The 25,570-nt window shown below is 42.8% G+C and overlaps 1 protein-coding gene across 5 annotated transcripts in view; it reads right to left on the bottom strand.

Moving 5' to 3' along the window:
• ADIPOR2 (adiponectin receptor 2) overlaps positions 1 to 24,234 on the bottom strand; it is a 45,359-nt gene extending 21,125 nt beyond the window's left edge. Inside the window, exons 1-2 of one of the 5 annotated variants that reach the window (XM_038153603.1) lie at positions 24,040 to 24,234; positions 1,306 to 1,538 (exon numbers count right to left, since the gene is read on the bottom strand). In XM_038153603.1, the coding sequence (XP_038009531.1) occupies positions 1,306 to 1,470 (165 nt within the window). In that variant the 5' untranslated portion in view covers positions 1,471 to 1,538; positions 24,040 to 24,234. Of the gene's footprint in view, positions 1 to 1,305; positions 1,539 to 14,872; positions 14,915 to 18,313; positions 18,476 to 18,513; positions 20,905 to 23,676; positions 23,850 to 24,039 lie in introns of those variants that run through there. The other 4 variants (XM_038153604.1, XM_038153605.1, XM_038153606.1 and 1 more) reach the window with 4 other exon arrangements.
• Between the last annotated feature and the right edge of the window lie 1,336 nt (positions 24,235 to 25,570).

Below are 25,570 nucleotides of genomic sequence, written 5' to 3'. Positions count from 1 at the left end.
ACCAACAGATAAACATGTAAATTCAAAATATCTGCTAGCACAACTCAACTTTTCTTTTTCTAACCAGTTTTGTCCAAGACTTTGCACCTCAAACACATGTTTCACAACCTTCCACAAAATGGAAAAGGACTGGGTGTTTTCCTTATCAGGATACTGAGAATGTTCTAGAGAAGTTATTGCAGTACAACTGTGAGTGCACTGGCTTGGCTTACTAGACACGAATACCAATCCTGACAAGAATGCTTGGAACTAAATTCTGTAAGGGCTCCAACCCATCAAGCTGAGAAGGCAAATGGCAGTTCTCATGTCAGCTGATCCATGACACTGGGCCGTGCAAACACCCAGAACTTGTGGCAAATGCAATTACAGCCACAGCCCAACATACATTAAGTAGCACCAGCATGTTTTTGCTGCTGGCTAAAACCACAGAGTTGCTGTGACTGAGCTGATACAGTAAACTCATTAATCCATGATAAATTGGATAGCGAGCCTAAGATGAATGCCTGTTCCACTTAACTATGCTGATATCATCTGAATATATCCTGGAGAAGCATTAATTATGGTTCTGGAAATCTCTAACCAGAAGGTACTTTTGTCCAGTGCTTGCACTGTGTCTTTGTAGAACACCTAATAAAGCTGTGGATGCCTTTCTGCACGTTGTAGCTGCTAAAATTTATAGAAGTTTATGCTCCAGAAACTTACAGACATTGCCACTGGCACAGAAAATCTGTGAGCCAACAACTGCTAAAGACTGGGAGAGTCCTAGGCAACACAAGGGGCTTCCCCATCCTTTTGCTCTTCCTCGTGAGTCTGTTACTGGCTGCTGTCCGAGATAGGATATCATGCACTGCTCAGTCTAATTCCAGCAAGAATGCTTGCAAACAGATTTTTCTGTCCTAATCATCAAAAAGATCCCAATCAGCCAAGGGTCTGATTACATGCAGCCAGAGCCAATACTTCTCCTTTCACTTACAATTAATTGAAAATTACAGAACAAAAAATCTTTTTGTATGAACAGCATCTCAGCAGAACACAAATCAGTACAAGTCCCATTTCTCTGAGGACAAAATAAAAACAAAAGCTGGTAAAACTAGCTACACTCAGTCTTGTCACCCAAGTTCCCAAACATTTATTCAACTGAATAGTTCTGGAACCTTCCTGGTATTATTAGAGTTATTTAGCAGGCACTAAAAGGTTGTAGGCTCATGGTCCACATTTTTGAAAGTTAGATTAAAACACTGAAGCGCTTCGGTCAAAACTCATTTTTCCTAGGAAACCTAACAGGTAATCAATCACACGACTTACATTTTCCTGGTCAGAAGACTGTGGTGGCTCCACTAGAAGCCTCTGTTGAGAGCTGTCCTCCTCAAAGGCTGCCTGTGCTGTTGCAGTGTCAGACATGTGTCCTTTTCTGAGCCGCAGACCTGGCTCTGCAGAACCAGCATTATCGAGTTCCGTTGGTTCGTTCATGAGATGCTGGAGGCCTTCTCAAATATTCTCTTTCCTCTTGGTTCAGTTTGGCTGATTATGTCTTGGCTCTGAAAGAAAAAATCGTTTGTGTAACTCAACTGAAGTTAAAAAGAGCAATGCAAAAGTTGGCTGGAAGAAGAGCTTGCTTACAAGCTACCAAACAGCTATGACAACTGCTTTTATATGTGCCCAAAATCCCACAGGATCCATTACACACATTTCTACACTGCTGGATAATGAATTCTCATCTTGAGACCACTAACAGTTTCCTATCCTTGTGTTTAACACAAGTTAAACACAACTTTGAAAGGTGACAGAAACTGAGATTCAAAAAGCAGTAAATCTACAAAACCACAGTCAACATTTATGAATTATTTCTACAAAATCGCAAGCAGCAGGCTGTTGTTATTATTTAGAAACACACTACTTATCACAGGTAATACACTTCTTATCCCTCTATAATTATTGTATTTTTGCAGGTATGAAGCTCATACCCAAGCTCAATCATGCAGGTTTCACCAGAACTAGGACATTAAGTACTAGTAATAGCAATCAAGCAGAGCTCAAGCAGAGCTCAAGCAGCAACTAATTTTAGGCAGACTGCAAGGAGGGCAGTAGTACACAGTGTGATTATGCTTCCCTTGCTTAAATTAACACGGTCACAATCACTGCAAGGAATGGGTCTGTATCTTTACTTGTGCAAGGAAGTAGAGCAGACAAATTTAAACACTGTTCATTCCATCAAAGCAACCAAAAACAGGTAAATCCCCCAGAAAACAATGGCCCATGGTTCCTACTCAGAAAAGTGACTGTCTTTTACACTTACAACACTGCAAAAAAAGAATTCAGGGTAAATTTAACTCCAAATGCTAAAGATCTGATCAAATTTACAGAAAATTGATGACAACTGTTATTCTGAGCCCTCATCAAGAGTATTTTTGGTTACCCATTTGTTTTGTACACCCTTGTGTGGTGTCACTTCAGCAGCCAGTTCAGAGAGACCTGTTTGACAGTGGCAGCCTTGAGAGGCACAATCTCCAGAGAACTTTGCAGTCTGAGTGCCAGAAAGCATCAGAATGTAGTATGAGAGGGAAGCCACAGCTGAGGCTCCAGAATCACTCTGAACGAGGATCTATTCTTTTTGCACTAATCACCTGGTGTCATTACTGTAGCACCTAAGTGCTCTGATGTGACTAACACATAACATTAAGACAACCCATCTAACAAGTTCTAACTTGCCAGTATGCATAATTAAATTGGAATTTTACTGCCCAATAAAAGATACTGAAATTTGTCATAATGTAGGAGGGAAAATTAAAAATATAAGATAGGGAATTGATATTGGCAGTTTTGTAATAAAATGTCACCTCCGAAAAGCCAATAAATAATGTATTCTGTCCTTACAGGAACTCATTTCATTTACATATGATCACTGCAAGATAATTCTCAGCTCTGACAAATGGGCTATAGTTAATTTTGCTGCAGCAGTTTGTAATATCATATCCCCTCAGCTGCCTGGCAATCCTCAGAGGAGAGAGCTGCTAATGAGCAGGTAACAGACTCTGCAGAACTGAACGATACCTCAAGTTGTCCGAGCTCAGTATGGCACAGTGCTTTAATCACCCAGGATGGTAAGGTGACAATCTGACAGTAGAGCAGATGGCATCCCCACCTTCCTGCTACCTTCACTGCGGGGTCAGCAACCTCCATCTGAGATGCAACAGCTAAAATGGCCACAGCTGTTTACTTGGTAAACACAAGAGCCACATGAGAATTAAGAGGAGGTTTAGCAACATTACACAGGAAGCTCAGTGAAGAAGTTGAGCAAGTAGATTTTAAGAGCAGGAACAAATATTCAGACAGCCACAGAACTGAAATCTTAACTGTTTTTGTCATACTTCAAGCAGCCAATTCACAATTCTATTTTTATGCAAGAAACATGAAGACATAATCACACTGCCATTTGGCAAAACTGATGTTAAGAAAGAAAAGAGTAAGCAACAACAACTACAGTGTGAAATGAAGCTAATGGGCATCTTAATTTAAAAAGCAACCTATAAGAGACAATTTCAGTACAGTACTATGCTGGTTTTGGCTGGGGTAGAGCTAACATTCTTCCCAAGTACCCATCACATGTGATGGAGCACAGCTTTCCTGATGGGATGGCTGAACATCAGAGAAGCAACAACAACTGCAGTTTGAAATGAAGCTAATGCACATCTTAATTTAAAAAGCAACCTATAAGAGACAATTTCAGTACAGTACTATGCTGGTTTTGGCTGGGGTAACCATTATATTGACAGAGCCTGGCTTTCCTGATGGGATGGCTGAACACCTGCCTGCCCATGGGAAGTGGTGAATGGATTCCTTGGTTGGCTTTGCTTGTATCCACAACTTTTGCTTTACTTATTGAACTGTCTTTATGTGAACCCACAGGTTCTCTCTTTTATGAGTCTCTCTCCCATTGCACTGGGGCAGAGTGAGCAAGTAGCTGTGTGGGTCTCAGTTGCCCACTGGGGTTAGACCACAATAAGTACACTAAACCAATCTGAAGCTGTAGCCAAAACCAGAAAAACGCAAGTAAGCAGAGCAGCTGTTCATAAACAACAGTTACACACAGGCACACCCCCCTGCCTGCTATTCCACACATTTCAAACCAGTAGTCAGTAGAAACAGCCCTAGTTAGTTCCACAGATTGGGCAATTTCATGAGACGTTTAACCAGCAAGTTTTACTGGTTCTTCTTTCAGCCAGATTTAAGCAATAGCATTGCCACTGTGCGCTGCACTACCACCAATATTGCCTAATGCCTGTCCTTACATCACCTCTGTGACATTGTGAGAGCAACGCTCTGGGACACAGTACAGCCACACAACAGGCTGAACCACATTTGGCCAAGATGCTTGCAAAAGGCTCTCCTAATAAAAGAAGATAGAGGAATGCCAATTTACATCAGGCCTTGAGGATTTACTTCGCCAGCACTCACTGCCAAGTATTCACCGAGGTTAAAAATAAAAGATGCATTTCACCTCCAGCGAGTCGGATTTGCATTGAGCAGTGGAGCTGATCTTCAGAGCTCTGCAGAAATAGAAGTTGTTGTTTCTTGAAATGACAGTGGGGTTGTTCAGTGAACTAAGATGTTTCCATGTCATTCATGCAGGATCCTCACAGTGCTAAATATGCTTGCCCTAAATGAGCATGCAAAGATAAAAGCTAATCCAAAAGCACCACTACTGGGGTTCGTTTCTTTTTAAAAATGTTCTACTGACTGAATGCAACTGGAAGGTGCCAACACAGAAGTGCAAATAGCCTGAAACACTTGTTCACAAATGAAAGAAAGCAGTGAAGATTATCAACAGGAAAGGCACAGGTGGTCTTTAAGTTCTATCATAAAGTTTCTGTGACTGACAGTTCAGTGAAGGATGACCTTTTCCTAAGAAATTAGGAATCTAAGTATAGTAGAATCTAACCAGGAGATGGTTGAACCATTGTGAGGATACTTACTGCCCCGTTCTGCCTAAGACTGCACAGTTCACAAAACCAAAAACTAGAAAATGGAAAGCTATAGAACACTTGAGGTCCTGGAAAATATTGTTTGTGTCTCATTGAGATTATCAATCTCATAAATGAAGTCCTTCAACATTTTTTGTAGCATGCAAATTAAAGGTTTCATTAAAATTAGCTTCCATTTAAAGAGGAAGTTGCCATGATGACTTAAAATCTACTTAATGATTGCATCCATAATATCAGCATGTAGATGAATCAGTGAGTTCCTGCTGTGCTTAAAATAAGCTGAGAAAAGCATCTACAGAGTTTGGTCTGTTGGGTTTTTTAATACAGAAAATTTCTAAATGCTCCATCAGCTTTTAGAAAGGACTTAGCAGTTTAATGCAAGCAGGGTTCTAAACACAGCCTATAAACACAAAATTTAGTCAATTTAATGTGGCTGCCTTGCCACACAGCCTTAGGAGCAGCCTCAGCTGCTCCCTCCACCCCAGCTCAGCAGCAGCCAACCCCACAGCAGCACAGTCAGTGCCAGTCTGAGGCTCAGCCCTGCCATCTTTCCAAAGAGAACTCGAAGGCAGCATTATTTCAGCATTCACTGCAGCTGGGCAATGTCACCGGAGTCAACACCCACAACTACAGCAGATTTAGGACACTGCTTCACTCCTAAAGATGATAAGGAAAGACTAGTTACACAGAGTTAAGCGCCACAGGATAATGCCATTATTCTCTGTATGACACTCCCTAGGATAAGCACTGCAGCCCTTCCAACCTCCCAGAACTCACCTGACACAAGGACTGATTTACTGCCTCAGCTAAATGATGACACATGGTAGCAAAACAAAGAAAACACATTAACAGTAGTGTTTGTAATTAAATGTAAAAGATCTGTCACTCCCTTTTGAGGATAAAACACAGTCCTGAATGGCCAGGCTACCTCCCACTACCCCTAAGCAAAGCAATCTCTCCAGCACTCCACTCTTGTCAGTATGTTCTTTCCTGTAAGCAGCATGAGAATAATTCTCAAAGGTATTTGATTCTGGCAGTAGCTGGTGTTTGGAAGAAGAATGAAAATTGCTTCTCCCTACAATCCCCTCTCAACTGCCTGACTGGCAGAAACTTTCCTGTTCCAGGTAGGAAATGGCATCCACTGCAGGCTCTTTTCTTGCTGATCCTCCCCCAAAGCAGCCATTAAAGCAGCATAAACAATGTATACACAGTAGATGATTCCTCCTAAGATTAGCTCGTTCCCCCTAACAGACCTTAAGTTATCAAAAGAACAAAAGACTATCATGAAAATTTCAGGCTACACATTTCTGAGAACATTCATTAATGCTTAATGTTTAATGAAGGGCTTGAGTGCCTGAAAAATCTTGCAAGAGAAGCTGTATCAGTCTACAAACTCTGCCTTGCCCGTGTCCATGTGCCATGACAGCTCCAGCCACACCAGTGGGATGGCAAAGCTGATCGAAATGAGACTTCACCAAACCCCAAGATGTTTAGGCAAGGCCTTAGTAAGAGAATAGGCACAATTCTCTTCCCAGAACTGTCACCACAGGTACAAAAGCAGAGTGGCAGAGCACTTCCACTACAGCCCATGGACAGACCGACTGGGATAAGAACACAGCCTGTTTCTGTGCCTATGGAACAGTTGATTCTGGCTACCTTGAGTGAAATAAGGTACACTAATTGAAATGCAGTTCTCTTGGCACATTGCATTTCTACTGCTATCGTCTGGTAGGGAGGCTCTGTCACAAGTAGTCCCTCACAAATAATATTGTACTGCCAACTTGAAATAAGGGACTTTTATCTTCTTTTTTTTTAATTTTTTATTTAACAGTCTTTCAACGATTGAGCTTTTTCAATTCAGGAGTTAAACATCTACAGTTAACATTCCAAATATTCTCTAAAGCTACAGTCACAAACAAAGCAAATAAGGCTTTGTATGAACGGGAGGGGAAGGAAATTCTCACAGAAGACTTTGTTTTCTCAATGTACCCTAAAGGAAAAGTACAAAACAGCCTGTAAAAATTCTTTGGAGGTCATCTTTAACAAAGAGGAACAATGAGGAAGTAATCCAACACCTCTTTTCTTGATGTAATTTCCCTAGATAAAGAGGCATCTACAAAACAAAGATTAGACTCCCGCAGAGGGTCAGTGGCCAAAAAGCTGTCTTTTTAACTTGTAAACTGTCACTGGACGATTCAGCCCAAGCTATTTCACAGCAGGCTGCAGAGGCAAACAATCAAGCACATTCTGATGCATTTGGATTGAAAGAAAGGGAACAAGCCAGCAGCCTGCCTGCATTATCGAAATGCTTCCATTTCAGAGGATCCCATTACATTGTTACAACATTTGTCCAATTTGTACTGCAAATCGGACCCCATTTTTTTTTAACTGAGTAAAGAGTTATGTCAGAGGTTGGCCCACCCCCAGGGCACAATGTCCAGCCCTTACAGACTGGATGACTGCTGTAAATCAGTTCTACTCTTCAATAAACCAAAAACAAATGAATTGTCACAAAAGCAGTACAGAACTGAGAATGAAGTTCAAGTTCTTTCCACATTAAATTCCACAGATATCCACAGCCGAGATATGGAAAACTTGCTTTTGGTTCATTTTTCATTAAATGGCTCGATTTCTCCAAGTGAGAAAATCCCATCTTTTGCTCTTTTATGATTTTATTTCTATGGCATGCTACTCACACCAACTTGCTTCGTGGCTGCCAACAACAAAAAGATGCAGTTATTCTATGTTAGTAACACTTGGGATCACAGACTGTCTACAAGTGAAAGACTGAAATTAAACATCCCTTTCCTCTTAAATGAAAATTCAGAATACATACTTTTAACTACTGCCTCAAGGACATGCAATTCACAAAACTGTTGGGTGAAGATGAAGAAACCAAAGCTTTTGGAGTAGGCACTAAAATCCAGAGCTACACCATGAAACTGAGGTTACACCCCTTAACCCCTCTACAGAGAGAATCTTTGCATGGGAATGTAAAGGGCACCAAGATAGCAGCAATCCACAGGCAAGCATACCCCTACCCTTCCTCCTAGGAAGCCTGAGTTTCAATCCCTAAAAACTGAATCAAGATCTTTTACTGCTCCAGAAAATACTCCAAGGCCTGGAGCAACTGTACAAAAACAAACACTGCAGCCATACTTCTAAAACCAAAGAGGAATATGCACATTTCAGGCTGCAAACTTCCAACAGCAATCATTAGCACAGCTGCCTTCAGTGCTTCTTAGTGGCCTCCGTGGACATCTCTTAATTTCGATGTGCAGATTTAAGGCCTGGCTGGTGCTCAGAGGGGGCAGTTCCACTTTCCCCGCTTTGGGCAATAAACAGCTCCACTTCTCCCAGCTGCCCACCCTAGAGGCACTCTGATGTTTGTCACAAGCCCTTCCAGGTGACTGTGGAAAAACATTAACCAGTGGAGGGGAATGAGATCATCATTTGCCACGAAAGACGCAAATGCTGTCACACACGCAAACCTCCCTGGCTCAAAGCACCGCCGGGGAAACAGCCTGGACAACGTGCCAAAGGGCAGCACCCCACCCCCAAAGGATTAACTGTATATTTTATAGGCAGGATTTTCCTAACCTACAAAAAACTGGCAGTTATCTGTTGGCCCTAACCTTTAATTGTTATATATGAGCACATCACAGCCTTTATTATGACCTGTTGACCAGGGGCAGACCACACCTGGCACAGCAAACCACCACCTTAGCAAGATCACTGATTCTAATAGAGGCCAGGTTGTAAAAAGCTGACACTCTCCAGTTTTTGGAAGCACCTGCTCTCTAGTTTTATTGATAATCTTGATAAGCTTTACTCATGAGGTTTGTGAGCTTGCTCATCAGTTTTGTGTTTTGTGGCCGACAGGTTTGGTTCACAAAATGTTTCCATTCCCATACTGGTAAAAAATAAGAATGAAGCAAAGTTACTGCTTCACTTGCCCTCAGCAATGGCATTTTTTTCAGCTGAAAACAGCACATATCCCTCTCCTCAAAAGCCATAATGCTGTTCTGCCACAAGTCAGACAACTAAAAAGTTGCTACTTTTCTGTAGCACAAATGCTACAAGAACACTATCCACATCCACAGAATTATATCAGTCTAGGATCAAAAAAGTGGTGCATCATCTTCAGATTCCTTTTTAACAACCAAAATTCAAGGAAAAGAAGCAGATCCACCATAACTGGACTACATCGAATTTATGCCAATTAGAAGCAGATTTAGTCAAGTGGCTGAAGTTCCACATAAGACCAGGTAAAGCTACTTATTAATTACTTTACTCCCTTAAATGAATAGCCAGAGAATAATTTTGGTTTTAAAAGACAAATATTGTTGAGAATTAGGAAAAGCTGATGTGAACATTTAGTCTCCTCTACATGTAGTGCCACTCCTTCAGATATAAATTTATTTCCTGGTAACATAGTTCATCTTGAATTCTGAAACAAAACCAAGGACACTGATATCGTAAGACACCAGTGATGCAATTTAAAAGCAGAAATATTAAGTTAATCTTTTACTTTCTACTGTCCTATGACTAAGGAGAGATTTCAAAACACCCAAGTCTCCTTATGAGAATATCGCTAAAATGAAGTAGGGCTGTACCTTGAACTCCAAACACATCAGCAGGTCCAAGACCAAGAGACTCACACAAAATGCCATCTTGCTGTGGTTTGTCTGACCAAAGTACTTTCTGCGAGTCCCACTGTGTTCCCCACAGAGGTTTCTGCTGCAGTGTGTGGTCTAACCAGCACAGCTATCCCAGTGTAAATTCTAAGACTGAAATAGTTTAAGATCATGAACATGTTTCATGTTAACTTACAAGTAATCAGGAAGCATTTTGTGAATGTATGTGTTAGATGTTTTCCATGCCAACTTTTTCAACTCAAAAAAAGCCCTCAATACCAGAAGAAAAAAAAACAAACACACAATGGAATTGAGAAAAAAAAATGCTGTAAATGAGCTGGGCAATGAGGAGAACCTACCTTCTAATACTTTCAGTGCAAAAAAATATTCCTACTTTGAAGCATGTAATTGCCATCCACCCTTTGTAACAGAGCTACACTGCTTGCTAAGCACAATGAGGACTGGCTTTAACATTGGATTAGTGACAATCAGCACCAACACAGGGAAAAAAAATATTTTTTTTCTGTTAAAGTATTTACAGAAGATAATTTACAACATAAAGTTCCAACAACAGCAGATTAAGCAAAAAAAAATCCTCAAGGGAAACAGACACCAAGTTTACACTTACGAAAATCTCTTATTACAAAACAAGAATAAAGGCTTAATTTCACATAAACAGAAAAAGTTGAACCCAGGTTCAAGACACCCAGGTTGCCTCAATCATGTGCAGAATGCAGCATTTACTCTAATTATGAAATTCACAAAAGAAAATACAGCATTATGTGAAGCATTTCCAGTAAGCAATGCTGGATGTACACCATAGTTTAGCACTACTGGCTGCCCTCACACCTACACAGCTCCCCACAAGGCAAGGTAAGACAGGATTGCTCCAGGATCATTTACTCCTGCTCGAGAGCCTGGAGTCATAAGAGGGTCAGCAACACCCCTCCTGGACTTGCAAGTGACACGCAGGGATCTGGGGACATGAAATGTGGGGAAAACCATAACCATGGAGCCCTGTAAATGCAGCAATGCCAGCAGGAGCCCATGTGCTCCATATCAAGCCACAAGGCCAGACTGAGGTTTTAGCAGCTTTTATGCAGTTTAGCTGTGACTTTTGTGCAGTTTAGCAGCTTTTCCAGCTGCCCAGATGCCATTTACTTTTGTTTACCTTGGTGTGATATAACCTCTAGTTTTATTCCAGAGAAAGAGGAATTCACAGCGATGTTGAGAAATACTGGTCTAGCATGCCAACAGTGCAGAAGCAGGATGCAGTGCACAGGAGCACAGGCATGGGTATGAGACAGGACACAGCCTTGCCACCACGAGACCCCACAGATAAAGAACCCATTAATGCACAGTTAAAAAATGCAGACCTGCAGCTGGGCAGACCTGGCTTTAGGGATAACAAAGAAATTGTACCTAACATACATAAAGGGCACCATATATAATAAATTCAGAGATAACCTGAAGCTTTAGACCAATGAAGAAAGAAAAGGGGAATAAAAGCATATTAGCAAAGATACCAAGGAAACTCAAGTGATCCTAGAGAGAGGAAAAAGAAACAGGCAACATCCAGATCATACACCCCCCAACAAATGACTCCTAGGGCTGATAAACTCCATTACCCTCTTCAGCAGTCCAAAGCTGCTGACCTAAAGACCCAGAGCAGCAATGGAAGGGTGAAAATAAATCACAGAGAAAGGAAAGAAACCAAAAAGACCATGTGTTACAATTTTAGCTGCATTTGGCGACATTTTCATGTATGTAACTGCACCATTGTTCTTAGAATCATTAGTCAGATGTTCAGAAAGAAAAACTGAGTCACACTGTTAAGATTTCCATTGTACCAGCAATAAATTCTGGGCTGTACCTGCATACATGCCACTTTTATAAACAGACACATGCACAAGGGGTACTTCCTCTTTGGCCATAAACAAGAACATAACAACAAAGGTGAAGGAATGCAACACTCCATCCACTGTTGTCTTCCAAGTGTTACAGGAAAATTACAACAGAATAACAAGGTCTGAAACAGCCCCAGGAAAAGCAACCAAATGGGCCACCTGAGCTGGCAACATTCTCTGCCCAGAGAGGGAACTCTGCGCTGGGGTGACCTGTCAGTGTTGTTTTGTACCTGTTTTTGTACCTATTTTCATACACGTACACGTTTCTGCAACAGCACCTAAACACAAACAGTGAGCCTGGCATTCACTGTCTGTGCTTTCTGTTCGCAGAAAGAATCTCTGGATATCACAGGAGACACCCCATTGCTTTAAGAAACTTTAAGAACAGGAAGGAAGCATGGCCAAGTCGATAAGCCATCACAAACTTATGAGTAGGAAGGGTAGGAATTTCAGTTGATTTCCTGGACAAGGGCCCAGACAAGGAACACGAGCAGAAAGCAAGAACTGGGTCAGCAAACTACTGAATAGTTATTTGTCCTAGTTTTCAAATACTTACTGAAGGTACTCTTGCCCTAGCCCAACTGCATCTGTAAGGAGTGTTAATACATGTAGAACTACACATATAAACTCTTCTGGAAAGAGGAAAAAAATACCTTAGGCAGACAACACCTACTGTCAAAGGAGTTAGCAAATAAAGAACCCCTTTCTAGGATGAGTTTGTTCTCTGTCAGTAAGAAAAATAAGCTATCTAATGTCATCTTGATGTGAAGACAAGCTACTGTATCAATGGGTGCGACTGAGATGAAACAGAGCTCTTTAGATTCACCTAATGTGCACAGACAGACAGACAGACAGAAGACACAGGTCAAGCTTTTCAGAAGAGATTGAGAGCTACATATAGAAGCCAGCCACTAATTTGTATGCCAAAGATGTACTCAGCTGAGTTCTCCAGCTGAGAACTCCATACAGGGGGTGAGATCTGAACAGAGCAAAACCACTGCCTCACCCACCTGTATCCCCAGGTACACCTTTCTGGAAAGCATGAAAGGCTCTTCCAATATTGACAGCACAGTAGTGGCACACATGATTTTGGAAAAAAAAAGGAGATACTGACAGGCTGTAAGTCCTAAGAAAGTCAATAAGCAGTGCTGTGAATTTAATACATGAGAAAAAGCAGAAGGAAAACCTTGGAGGACCTTCAACCTGCCCAGATAACCAGGCAAGCCCTGACCTATGTAGATAAGCAAGCAGCTGTAGCTAAGTAAACAAGTAAGAAGTGAAACAAGCCTTGAACTTACGAAACACAAAATCCAATATCTATTTTAATATGTGCTAGGTAATGTGTAATAGTTTGTAAGTTTTACATCGCATTTTACACATTTACTAAATTATTTGAGAGAAGGTTTCCTTTGTGATAGGAAAGAAAGCTTCATGTGAAACTAGGGTGATCACTCAAAACTGCAGTTAAGATTTCAACACAGCACAAGGTTTCCTAATCTTTGGGTCTACAACAACAGCACCACTCCAAACAACAGTAAGAAAAATGAAGATACCAACCATTGCCCATCAACCAAGGTAAGGTCACACAGAGTTAGCAGATCAGCCTGGGTAACCTCAAACACAAAAAATTAGTTTTTGGCACAGCAATAGGCAAACCTTGGAACCTTTTGCTACAGAATGAGGATTCCCAGGGCAAAAGGACAAATATGCAGTGTAAATCCATCAAGCACATGAAGCCACCTTTAGCTCTAGAAACCTCTCTGAATACCAGTGCATGTGTGTTTTATGTTGCTTGCACATTCATGCTTAGAAGCTATTTTCTTCCTTAGAGGATGGACATCCTCATTAAAAACTCTCAAAAATAGAGTTCTCTCTGAGGAGGGACAGCAAAGGGCCTAATGCATACAAACAAAATAAAACAGGAAGGAAGTCAAATTATTATGAGACAGAAAACAAAAACTTCTGTAGAAAGAAGAATGAGGGCTGAAACAGAAAATTTCCTAGGGACAGCAGGCAAAGCACCCTAAGAATACCAACAGCTCCCCAAAGGCATCCAAGAAGCCAGCAGGCAGTGGCCTGAGAGGCTCTGGCCAGCAACTTACATAAGAGGACAAGGGGAAAGAAAAACCCTGCGGCTGCCAGGTTTCTGCCTTCTCCCCTCAATGGTCAGCTTGGCTGGGTGGTCCTGCAGCTTGGCCAGGTTTCACACTCAAAGGGTACAGATAGAAAGGTCAGGGACAGAGCGTCAAAGCTCAGTTAGAGGTGCTGCAACCTGGCACATTCGGCAGCCGCACGTCAGGATTTCATCCTGCAGCCAGGGACGCATCGGTGACCCGTGCCACAAACACGGCCAGGCACAGCTCTCACAGTCCCCACACCTCAGCACCAGTGACACACACAGCCTGCTGAGCACAACCAGCCCAAAGCTGCTTGGTCTCACTGCTTCAGGGAGGGCTTGTCACTTTGAGCACGGGTGACACAGAGGGGCGAGCAAACCGAGCAAGTGAAGCACAAGAACATAAAGATGGTTCTGCAGCAGGGCTTGGGGGCAGGGTGGGTATCACAGAACTTGCTTGGATTACACACAAGAGGGTGCTGAGAGAGTCTCAGGAGGTAGAAGCCTAAGCAGCAACTCCACAGTGAAGGCAGAATCCTGAGCCAGAGGTAGTTTTACTAGTTTATGTTATAGCTCTCCTGGAATTTCAAGTTTCAATGAAATCAACTTGCTTTTTTCCCAAAGACTTGAAGAAATCAAAACACGCAGTATGCCCTAGTTTTTGTTCTTACATAGAGAATAGATAAAATCTGTTAACTATGATTTTTAACTTCTTTCAGGGATAGTGTTTAAACTGTCACACAGCAATTTGATGTCAGTGATTTCCATTTGCACCTACTGTTCTGACTTTCGTCAGTGGAAAAGAAAAAACTAACCAGAAAAACCCCACCCTATAAAAAAAAAAACCCAAACTGACTAAACTGAAAAACAAACTAAATAAACGCTTCAAAAATTCATTGCTACAGTTTTCCTCCTGAAGGGGAAAAGAATGACATCTTCCAGTCCTGTCTCTGACTGTTTTATATTCTCCTGCAGCTCACTTCAACAATCAACTCCAATCTGGAAGCCCCACTTGTCACACTGTCACCACGTTAAAAAAGCATTCAAATTTCTCATAAGCCTCATTTCTGAGAAATACAACAGAGAACAACGAAAGAGATCTTGTACCTTCCACATGGAGTAACACACAGCAGTTATCTTAACCACTGCAGTAATTTTCCCCAACACACTTGCTCTCTCTTGACAAACAGCTGTGCTACCTGTGAGGAAGCACAGATCAATTTATCTCACCTCAAATTCCTCCCTGGTTCTTGGTGTTTGTATTCAAGCTTGGGAAGGTTACAGTCCAAGATTCCTACAAGAAAGATGTGTAATCGACATGAAGGCTGTTTCTCCAAGAAAACAAAAAACTACGTAACAAATTTACATGGAGAGGGAAAACAATCTAAAGAGTATGTGTCCTACGCAGAGGCTTGTAAACATTTACATCACACTGGATGACAAAACGCATGCGTTCATCTAAATTAACACCCTTCCATTTTTGTAGGCTCACTCACCCAGATAACTTTGACTTAAACTCCACACAGTTACAGCTAAACTGCATAAAGATGCATCAGCACAAAACCAAGGAAAGCAGGAAATTTTCAACCATCTCCACTATATCATTCTCTACAAAATGTTCAACTTAACTCCAAATACCATATCTTATCCAAACTCTCTGCCAAACAAACCTCTGCCTCGGTACTTGTTAAAGCTGATTTATTACTGTCAAATACATTAATCTGCATGTTAATCTGCCTCAGGTCACTTGAAGTTAGTGAAAAGGGACCTTTGTCAAGCCATATAAAATGTTGCTTTTGGTCCACATGGGAGTTTGAAATCAGAGCTTGGGAGAGATCCTCTACAACATAAATATTATAGCACCAAAACAGCAAGGAACGCAGAAGACTTCCTGTAATCCATTTCCATTTTCTCTGCTTCACTTCATGGCATGTTGTTAAAGCCTAAAAATTTCCCTAAATGAAGGCTGAGCTTATCTTAGGATCCTGTGTCACTGGAGTTGTAAAGCACCAGCATGACAGCTTCAATCTGACATTCATTGCACTCCAGTGGAGGAGGGAAGGCTTGTAATTTATACAACCTACTTCATCCATACTGCAAGTAGTACACCAGCCAGAAAATCTGGCTCCAACATTACACACACTACATTATGTACAGTGAGTGCTGGTAATATTTCTATACAAAGCCTTACATCCAACAGTTTAAAACCTCCCCAGCTGCATGGCTTCCTTATTCAACATTTCCAACAGAAAGCAGAACTGGTTTTCACTAGCAGACCACTTGCTTCCTAATATAATCAATTCTCTAGACAACTTACCAGACAATCCAAGACTTCAGTACAAACAGATCAAAAGTTCAAAGATGAATAAAGACTGTTGGGCAGTCCCCGGAGAGAAGCAGTTTTAACATACACATCCTGCATGTTTGCTCAGCAACTGGATCACCATAAGCAGCACAATCTACTGGCACTGGTCTATTACCTGTCACATCCCCTGAAGAAGGAGTCTTGGATGCAAGCAGCAGCAATGAGTATACTCCCCACCTTTCCTTTTTATGTTTGCCTAGTAATTAATTTTAAGTGCCAGCAATTCTCAACTGCTCCATCATTAGCATGACTAAATGTCATTCTACGATAGGAATTATGCAACTATGCTTTGGTCAACCCCAAATACCACCACTGTTACCTGTGACTCTGAATGTTGTAACAAATAACATGCTTATGAACTGGTCATTTATTACAAAGACATTACTTCCATTACTGTCCAATTCATGAGTCCCTTCAGTTTGAAATGAGAAAGTGTTACCTCAAAACAGGATCTTCAAGAAGGAAGCACTGGGCTTTAAGGAAGTTTTAATGCCTACATGTGATAGTCTCTCAAAACGTAATGTGATTTCCAGTGGTAGTACAAGAACTACTGGACACATCACACTTACTGCTAAAAGAACAGGAATGTGGAATTGTGCCTTTCCAAGGATGGCCTTAGCCTACAGAAAACACTCATGTGAGTCTTGCAGGCAGATAAGCCCTCAGGCACTTGTATAATAATGAACTATTGAGGCAGAGCCAAGACATGAGTTTTCAGAGGAAAACAGTCATGGGTTCTGTGATCATGCTTTGTTTCTCACAATGACTTTACTGTGATGTGTAACAAGGGGCTGTTTGATCCAGTTAACCAGTCCAGAAAAAGTCAGCTGGAAAGGGCTCACATGAAGGAATGAAAAACTAATGTGCTTTGAGAGCATCTTGTACCACCTTTCCAACAGCATTTTAAGACTCTGCTGCCCCCAACCCAACACGTGTGCTGGTTATTCACAGTCCTGCAGAGCTGTAGTGCTACACCAATCCTGACCTCATCTGAGTACTTGAGATTGTGGAATATTATCTCTGACAGTCTTGTACATCACCTCCCTTTGCCCACACTGAAGTCCTGAACCCTGAAGTCCTTCCAAATCAGTTGACACAACTGGCATTTTCAACAGCATCACGCGCTGCTTGGGTGCCTGGCACACAAACAGTTATGCCAGGGCTCTGAAACTTGGTCAGCTTCTCTCACCGTCCATCAAGACAAGCATAACTTAAAACTAGGTTTGCCTTCAAGACAGAATACACCCTTAAACTCTAGGGCATAGGTTCAAGGCTAAATTAGAAGAGTTTTACAGACACAGTAACTAAAACCAACAGAAAACTGCTGAGATACTTCAGCAATAAGTAACTTCCTACTGAATCAAAGACTTCTTTTGTAACCCAGAAAGTTTTAACATTTTATTACTGACATTCTTTCTTTACAGTCCTGGTTGATGTAAGAACACCAGAAGAAACACCTATGAAAAATCCTAACACAGAGAAATGAGGCTTTAGCAAATCACACTCTGTGTTTCTGGGGGATGATCTAAAAAGAGAACAAATAATTGGTATGTATTTATATTTAAATAATATTGTATTTATACTTAAATTTCCTCTGCTATACCAAAAATGTATTTGAAAATTGGCCCTTGAGAAAAACCTTACAAATCAAGTCTAAGATACCTAGCAACTTCCTTCCTCGCATTAGTGAAGCTTGTAAAAAGGATTTTTATAAGACATCTATTATTGAACTATTTCTGTAATGCTGCAGATTTCACATGGTTGCCAATTATTAAAATGTCACAGAGCAGGAAGTCAAGGAGCAGTTGCACTTAACCATGGACATTAAGATAACCATGACACAAGCCTTTTTCAGCATCCTCCTTCTAGCGTGGAGTATATAAAGGTCAGAAAACCACTAAGTAAAGCTTTTGTTGACTTTGTTATGCTTTTCTCAACTCTCAGAACACTCACCTCAGAAAATAATCCATTTTGCTCCCCACTAAAGGTACAGCAGGCAGAAAGCCAATAGTTGGCACTTTGTCACATAGCTACTTTAATAAAAATTATGAATAGGCTCTTAGTTTTTTGTTTTAATAGGACATGATTGTAGAAATAAAAGTATTTGCCTAAAAGATTAATATTGAGAACAGTGCAACATTGCTGTGACCAGCCTTGCAATGCCATATGCCATTCTAGAGAACACACAGACACACAAATAAGTCTTAAACTAATAGAATTTGCAAAGCACATCATTCTTCACAAGCAAATTGGCTGTATCATCTCATAACTTCTGGAATTACCAGATTCCACCACCACTAACTTACCTCCACAGCTTTAGTATTTGGCTAAGTAATACATGCCCACAGATTCCACCAGCCACGGAGACCAACACATAAATTAAAGCATTAGGGAAGAAAACAGAAAAAGTGAATCCTTCAGTTTACACCTGGGAATGGCAACTGCTCAGTCTCAGGAGCAGCCCACCAGGAAATGCAGCGCAGCGTTCTTCGTGACAAAACCATACCTAAGCTGTCAGCTGAGAGATGCTGAAATGCATGTGACTCTTCATCCCGAGTCCTACTAGCCAGCCACTTCCTTGTTCCTTGTTCCAAACGCTGAAATCCCTTTCCCTGCAGCTAAAAGCCTGCCAGGACTCTCAGGACTGACACACAGCCAGACTCAGCTATACTTATCTTTGCACTGCATGGCTTTTTCAAACGGCTCCACTGCTGTCCAGGAAATACAGATACAGTTCTAGTACAAGCAGGAGTTAAAGATTAACTTATGGAATTTTACCACCAGCTAAAAGAATTTTACTATGCAGATTTAAGCTAAGTAGCCAGAGTTGGTATTTGCTCTCAAAAGACAGCTTTTATTGCTTCTCTTCAGCTATCTCATTTCCATCCCAAGTTCTGCATTTTACAAAAAACAGAAACAATGTACAGACATATGGGATCTTGAAATCCTTATCATGGTGACACCTCCCAAAATCTAGTATCGCCTACCAAATAGCTTGAACAAGAAATCAAAGGAGCACAAGTGAGGACCTTCAATGAAGTCTGTGGAATTACATGAAGAAAATATTTCATTCCCTCGAGGAACAGCCTGTTACTCAAATATCCAAAAACATCCAATTTACTAACACACACTTATGACAACTTTTTGAGAAAAATCAAACTTGACAAATAAAAAAAATTCCTTCAGTAAGGAGCTAAAACAGGAACCTTGCCAAAATGCTGTCATTAAAACAGAGAAAAGCCCACTAAAGGCTCTCACCAGCAAAATGACCCTTATCTAGAAGTTGTAGAGCTGCTTAACACATCCAGTGATCTCCTAAAAAATTCCACAGCACGTAAATTGTCATCTTCTAGACCTAAACAGAGCAGCACAATTGACCTTGGCTTCAAACAAAGAATGACAGTCTCTGCAATCCTCTAAGCAGATGGAACCAACATGCTGGGGAAAAAGAGCATTTCATTTGGTTAAGAAGAGAAGGAGGAAAACTAGATGAACAGATATGAAAAATTGCTTTGCTGTACTTGTGATAAAGCAGCCTAGTGACACCTTATCTTTGAATATATGCAGATGATCACAGATACCCTTAGAAAAAGAACAACATCACAGCAACAAACCACTTCGGCAGACAGCTGGACTCTCACAGGATCTATTCAAATGCAGGCAACACTGTAACATTATGACCTCTATATCTGGGGTACCTTTGGTTTCCACCATTAGGTGAGAAATCTGAACATTTAGCATTTTGAGATAAAATACTAGCAGAAAGAATAAAACAGGGGGGAAAAAAGGAAAAAAATAAAAAGAAAGCAGCTTTTCCTGCACCAGGTTTGCAAGGCACTTGGATGTGCTGGCAGAACACTGAAATACCCACTCTGAGTATTCAGATATGATTTTCAGACCATTCTGCAATTGTCTACTCTCTTGCCTACTGCTGTCTAAAGGTACCTCAGAGGCAATGATTACAGCTCTGCCTGTTCCAACACTTTCCTCCTGTAAATAGTGCCTATTTTCTGTTCTCACAAGGGCTTAATTAGTCCTGTTCACAGAGTGCTACAGCAGCTGGCACATCCCAGCAGACTCCATTGCATTTTCACAGCTATTGAAATCCATCTGAACCATGCAGCAAATTTTTCTACACTAACAATTATGTGTCCTGTGAAATTTACATCCACCCATAGGTTTGAAGACCCTTTACTGCAGTCAGTTTAACCACAGGACAGCCCTGAGACGTCCCAAAATCACTGAAACACATGAAGTTCACAGAAGTCCAAAGAATCATGCCTGGTCACAAAAAGAGACCCTCTCCTCCACCAACAGAGCAGCAGAGACCTGCAACTCCAGAATACATGAGTAATCATGTTAAATCAGAAAGCAAAATATTACTTAGACATCTAATATTTGCTTTTCATATTTCTAAGCATCTTAATTTTGCAAACTCGCTTCAAATTCTTTGCTATTTCTCAAGTCAAGTAGCAACAGCATAAGCTGTGTGGCACCTCCTTTCCTGAGAAAGGCTGCCTGCTTGTCACCTCCCCAGCTGCCCTGTGCCAACGTGGTGAGCAGCCCTCTGGAAACAGAAAGTCTGTCAGCCTGTCCTGAAAGGGAACCTTGAGGTTCATCGTCAAGCTGGGCTAAGATTATATTTTTTATGTTAAACCATTGGGACAAACTTTCCAGAAAAATGTATGTAATCGCTGGGCGAGTTCAATTTTACAGTTACACGATGGTAAAAGTCTGCATCTCACACTCCACAACCCAGAAAGCAGGAGGTTGTTCTCCTCAAAGCTCTGTAACAGGAACTATGTGAAAACAACTCACCTCCTGCTTCTTATTAGCTTACACACTGATCTGCAGCATCCTACTTCAAAAGGCAATTGTTCCAGTAGTAGGAGCATATTCAAATAAACAAATGAAAGTATAAAATGTTTTCAGAAATCAGTTTCCTGAAGAATCATAACTAGAATCTAATTTGTTTCCATATTCTTAATTTCTGAAAACCAGTTTCTTTGTTAAACTTCTCTTGACAAACAGAGTGCTTTAAAAAGCAGAGGCAGACAGCATGTTAAGCACATCCAGCTAAAATAAGTCTTGTAAAAAGACAAGGCATTGAAAACAAGTTCTATCAGAAAACAATAGTTTAATAGTCTTCCCCTTAAACAGTGTCCCAAATACTTTTTCATAATCACCACCATTATCTTGTGCAACGTCTTTTCAAATCTACCAACACCGTCTGTCAGAAAATTCACTGAATGACTCAGACAGACACTTTCAAATCATAAATACTCCAAACTGCTATTTCCATTTCAGAACTACTTCTGTTCAAGGATTTGAATTGCTGATGGCATAATAATCCAACGACCTCCTGAAGTTTGCTTATCAAGATTTTCCCCATGCACAAATCCCATGTCCACTGACGAAAGCAAGCCTTGCTGCTTTGAACAGTGTCTTGGACAATACGGTTATGCAATCCAAAACCTGTAAAACTTGCAAAATTTTTAGTGCCTACTATTGAGCATCTTTCGTACATGAATGCTTGACACAGCTCCTTGAACTGTCAACTGAAGACATGAGATAACAGCAGAGATCCCAGCATTAAAATCACTGGCATTACATGCCCCGCCAATTCCCATTAATTTTCCTTCATCACGGATCTACAGAAACGCTTGCCTAGAGCAAGCACAGGCTTTCCAAAGCTCAGCCTTCTAATCCTGTGTCCAGGAGTCAGGCTTTCAGTCTGGATCTCATCCACATTGCCAAAACCACTGGTCACTAGCCACTTGCCATACTCAGAGCAATGTCACCAGCTCAAGAGCACCGATTCAAGTCCATTAGGGCAAAGACTGGGGTGTGGGGTGATGGAAAGCCCCATGGGTCTGGCTCTTTTGTCTCTTTAAGACAATTTAAGCTTCTATACCCATGGCATTTTAAATCTATATTTGAGAATATACATATAAGAATCTGTTGGAGAAATTTTCACCATGAAAGGTTTTGCTTGAAGTACGCCAAAAATACACTCTTGTCCTTCACACCACATTATGTTTTCAGCTCTGATTTACGCTCAGAAAGCATCATTTTGAAAACCTGGGCTAGGCTGGGATGCAGCTTTTAGCTCCTCCATCACTTATTCTGATTCAGTTTTCCACATTAGCAACTATCCTCCGTGGCTTTCACAGCAAAGCTGCCAACAACCTAATTCACAACCGTATTTAGCTGTCAGCTCAGACAAGGGAATAATTTCTGTATTGTATCAACTAATCTTACACTTCCAACACAACGACTTCCTTTTAAGTTGCCTACTAACACGCACTCATAGTCCTCACACAGGTTAAAGCGTCCCAGAACAGATGAAGTTCACACATTAATAATAAGTTATCCCTATAATGCAAGCACCGCAGCAGGAAATCATCTTAACTGCAAGCGGCTGGCAACCCTACAGGAAAAGAAAAAAAAACAACTCATAACACAAACTTCCTTTCTCCTATAAACAAGGCTAGGTCACAGCCAAAGATAACAAGGAAAACTGGCCATGTTTCATGATCGTGCTGCACCCATAACTCCAAGACACAGCGCCTACTTTTGTTGATCACAAACATATTTTCCTCTGTTACAGCAGCTACCACAACTCTGAAGTAGTCTCAGTAAGGTTCTGCAGCAAACAAGCACCTCCACACTGAAATACTACAAAAAGGACTCTGAAATCTGACGATTTTTACAATTCTGAGCGCTGTGCAGCACACAGCTCTTCAATGACTTCCAGAACAGACCTGTGAAGCCCAGAGCCAGGATGAAGCCAGAAATTCGATACTCCCTGACACTGACTACAGCAAGGGAGTGAAAACAGGAGTTTAAATTACACTCTAAGACATCAACTCAAAACCAGATTATGCCAAGAGGGGTTTGCCCAGAGGGCCTGGCCAGTTTCATAAAATGCGATCCATTTTTAAAAATCCACAACACGGTTGTGATACACAAGACAATTCAGCTGCCTGAAAAGCTTCAATGCTGCATGAAGAATACAAAGTTTCTTTAAACGAGAGGTAACATCTAAAAGCTTTTCCGCTGTGTGACCAAGTGCATGATAGTTTACACACACAAAGTGACAAAGCCCGTGCAACAACAACAAAAAAGTTTTAATTTAATATTAATGGTTTTCTCAAAACAAATGCCCACACATCTACTGAAGCCACAAAATCAACTGAGTCGTGAGGCTAGGACAAACACAAGAAGAAACTAACACTTCTTGAAAACCCCAGCAAAGAACAACAGCTGTCATCTCTGCTTTGTTTTCCAGGCGATTACCATATGTTTCAACGTCTTTGTTGCTCATCCCAAGCAAACAAGGGATGAATACCTGATTCTCTCAGGGGGAAAAAACCCAACAACACACTAAAACTTTTTTTAAAGTTTCTTCTGATGTCACTTGAGAATATCCAAGCTGCGATTACCCTAATATCAAATATTTATACTACATTATCCACTGTCGGTAACTCCAGTGTTTACAGATATAAGCACTTAAAAACACTCAGCTGTCAGAAAGGGTTCCCACACTGTGCAAGCGGAGGAATTATTACTCCTATCGCCTCCGTAAGAAGCTTTCAGGCGCAGCAGCAGATTTCCCTGCCCTGACAAGCAACAAGTGCACGGAAGGCTATAAACAAGACCCACTTACGGTGCTCTTGACCCACTTAGAGCGCTCCACCGGCCCAAAGCCTCCTCCTGCAGCCGGCGATTCCCCGGCGCTCCGCCGTGCCCCCGAGCGGACTCGCTGCCCGCGGGCTCCGCTCGCCCGCAGGGCCTAGCCCGGCCCGGCCCGGCCCGGCGCGGCGCGGCCAGCGCCCTCCGCCCGCCTCCCCGCCCCGCCAGCCGCGACACCAGCGCAGGCCGCCCGCCCGCCCGCCCGCCGCGGGTCCCTCCCGCCGCCCCGAAGAGCGGCCGCACGCCCGGGCGGGGAGCCCCGGCCCCGCGGGCGGCGGCCGGGCCGCGCAGCCCCCGCGGAGCGCAGCGGGGCCGCGGCTCCCCGGCGCTCGCTCACCTGGCAACGGCCGGCGGAGGTGCTGCCGCCGCCCCCGTCCCGCGGCCGCCGCTGCCGCCACCGCCGCCCGCCCGGCCCGGCCGCCGCCTCCTCCGGCCCTACGGCGTCACCATCGCACGAGGCCGCCGCCGCCAATGCGGGAGGCGCCGCCGCGGCTGCGCGCCCGGGGCCGGAAGGACGCGCGGAGAGCCCGGCCCGGCCCGGGCCGCGCACGGAGGAGGCGGCGCTGAGGGCGCGCAGCCGCAGCGGCAGCGGAGCGGGGCCCGGAGCCGGGGTCATCCCCGTCCCTCCCGGGAACAGATTCCTGGAATCCCTGGGGAAGGAGTTCTGAGATGTGGGGCCCAGCCTGTGGCCAGACGCCACGATGTTATCTACACCGTGCCCACTCTTTCCGTAAACACCTCCAGGGACCGTGACTCCCCCGGCTCCCTGGGCAGCCCAGTTATTCTTTGTGTAAAGAAGTTCTTCCTCTAAGAAGTTCTTCGTCCAAGCGAAGCCTTCAGCTGGCGCGCTTTAGGACTATGTGCTCTCGTCCTGTTGGTGTTGCCTGGGAGAAGAGCTAGACCCCACCTGGCTGCACCCTCCTGTCAGGGCATTGTAAAGAGCCACAAGGTCTCCCCTGGGCCTCCTTTAAACCAGGCTAAACAGCCCCAGCTCCCTCAGCTACTCCTTGTAAACCGTGTCCAGGCCCTTCACCAGTTTCATTGCCTTCGTATGGACTTGCTCCAGCACCAAAAAGTTCTTCCTGAAGTGAAGGGCCCAGAACTGGACACAGCATTTGAGGTGTGGCCTCACCAGTGCCCAGTACAGGGGGACAATCGCTGCCCTGGTCCTGCTGGCCACGATCTTCTTGATACAGGCCAGGATGCCACTGGCCTCCTTGGCCACCTGGGCTGGCTCATGTTCAGCTGGTTATTGACCAACACTCCCATGTCCTTTCCCAGCTGGCTTTCCAACCACTCTGTCCCCAGCCTGTATCACTACGTAGGGTTGTTGTGGCCAAAGAACGGAAGGGATTGGCAAAGAATGGAGATTCCAGCCCCCAGCGATGGCCTCCAGGCTGGAGGGGGGTTCCCCTTTTCGCTGCTTCCTGTGTGCCCTGAGCAGGCAGAGTCACCCTCTCCCCTGGGAATCAGCGTCAGGGGAAACCCCAGCACTTCCCTGACCAGGAGGCCACCTGAGGGAACAGCCCAGAGCTGTCCAGGCACAGCACAACTCACTGCAGGGAAGGTGCCCCACAGAACATGTACCAGAAAGGACAAAAAGAATCATGATCAGCAGTTGTAAATCCCCAAATAACAATAACAAACCCCCTATTATAATACAGTGATCATATCGTGCTCATGGCCTTCATCCATCAGTCTTCTCCTGCAGGACCTGAAGCTGTTGCTATACTCTCTTGTTTCTTAGCTCTGTTTAAATGACAGTTTAGATCTATTTTTTTTTTTTTCACTAAAAGAGAACATTGGGAGGGGACCTGAATGGGAGTCTGAACGTGTCTGAATGGGGATGCCAAGAGGATGGAGCCAGG

This window comes from Motacilla alba, chromosome 1A, assembly GCF_015832195.1.
Source record: "Motacilla alba alba isolate MOTALB_02 chromosome 1A, Motacilla_alba_V1.0_pri, whole genome shotgun sequence".
In the NCBI taxonomy this organism is placed as follows: Eukaryota; Metazoa; Chordata; class Aves; order Passeriformes; family Motacillidae; genus Motacilla; species Motacilla alba.
The sequence above is the reverse complement of the archived record's forward strand: the minus strand, read 5'-3'. Positions and strand labels throughout refer to the sequence as shown.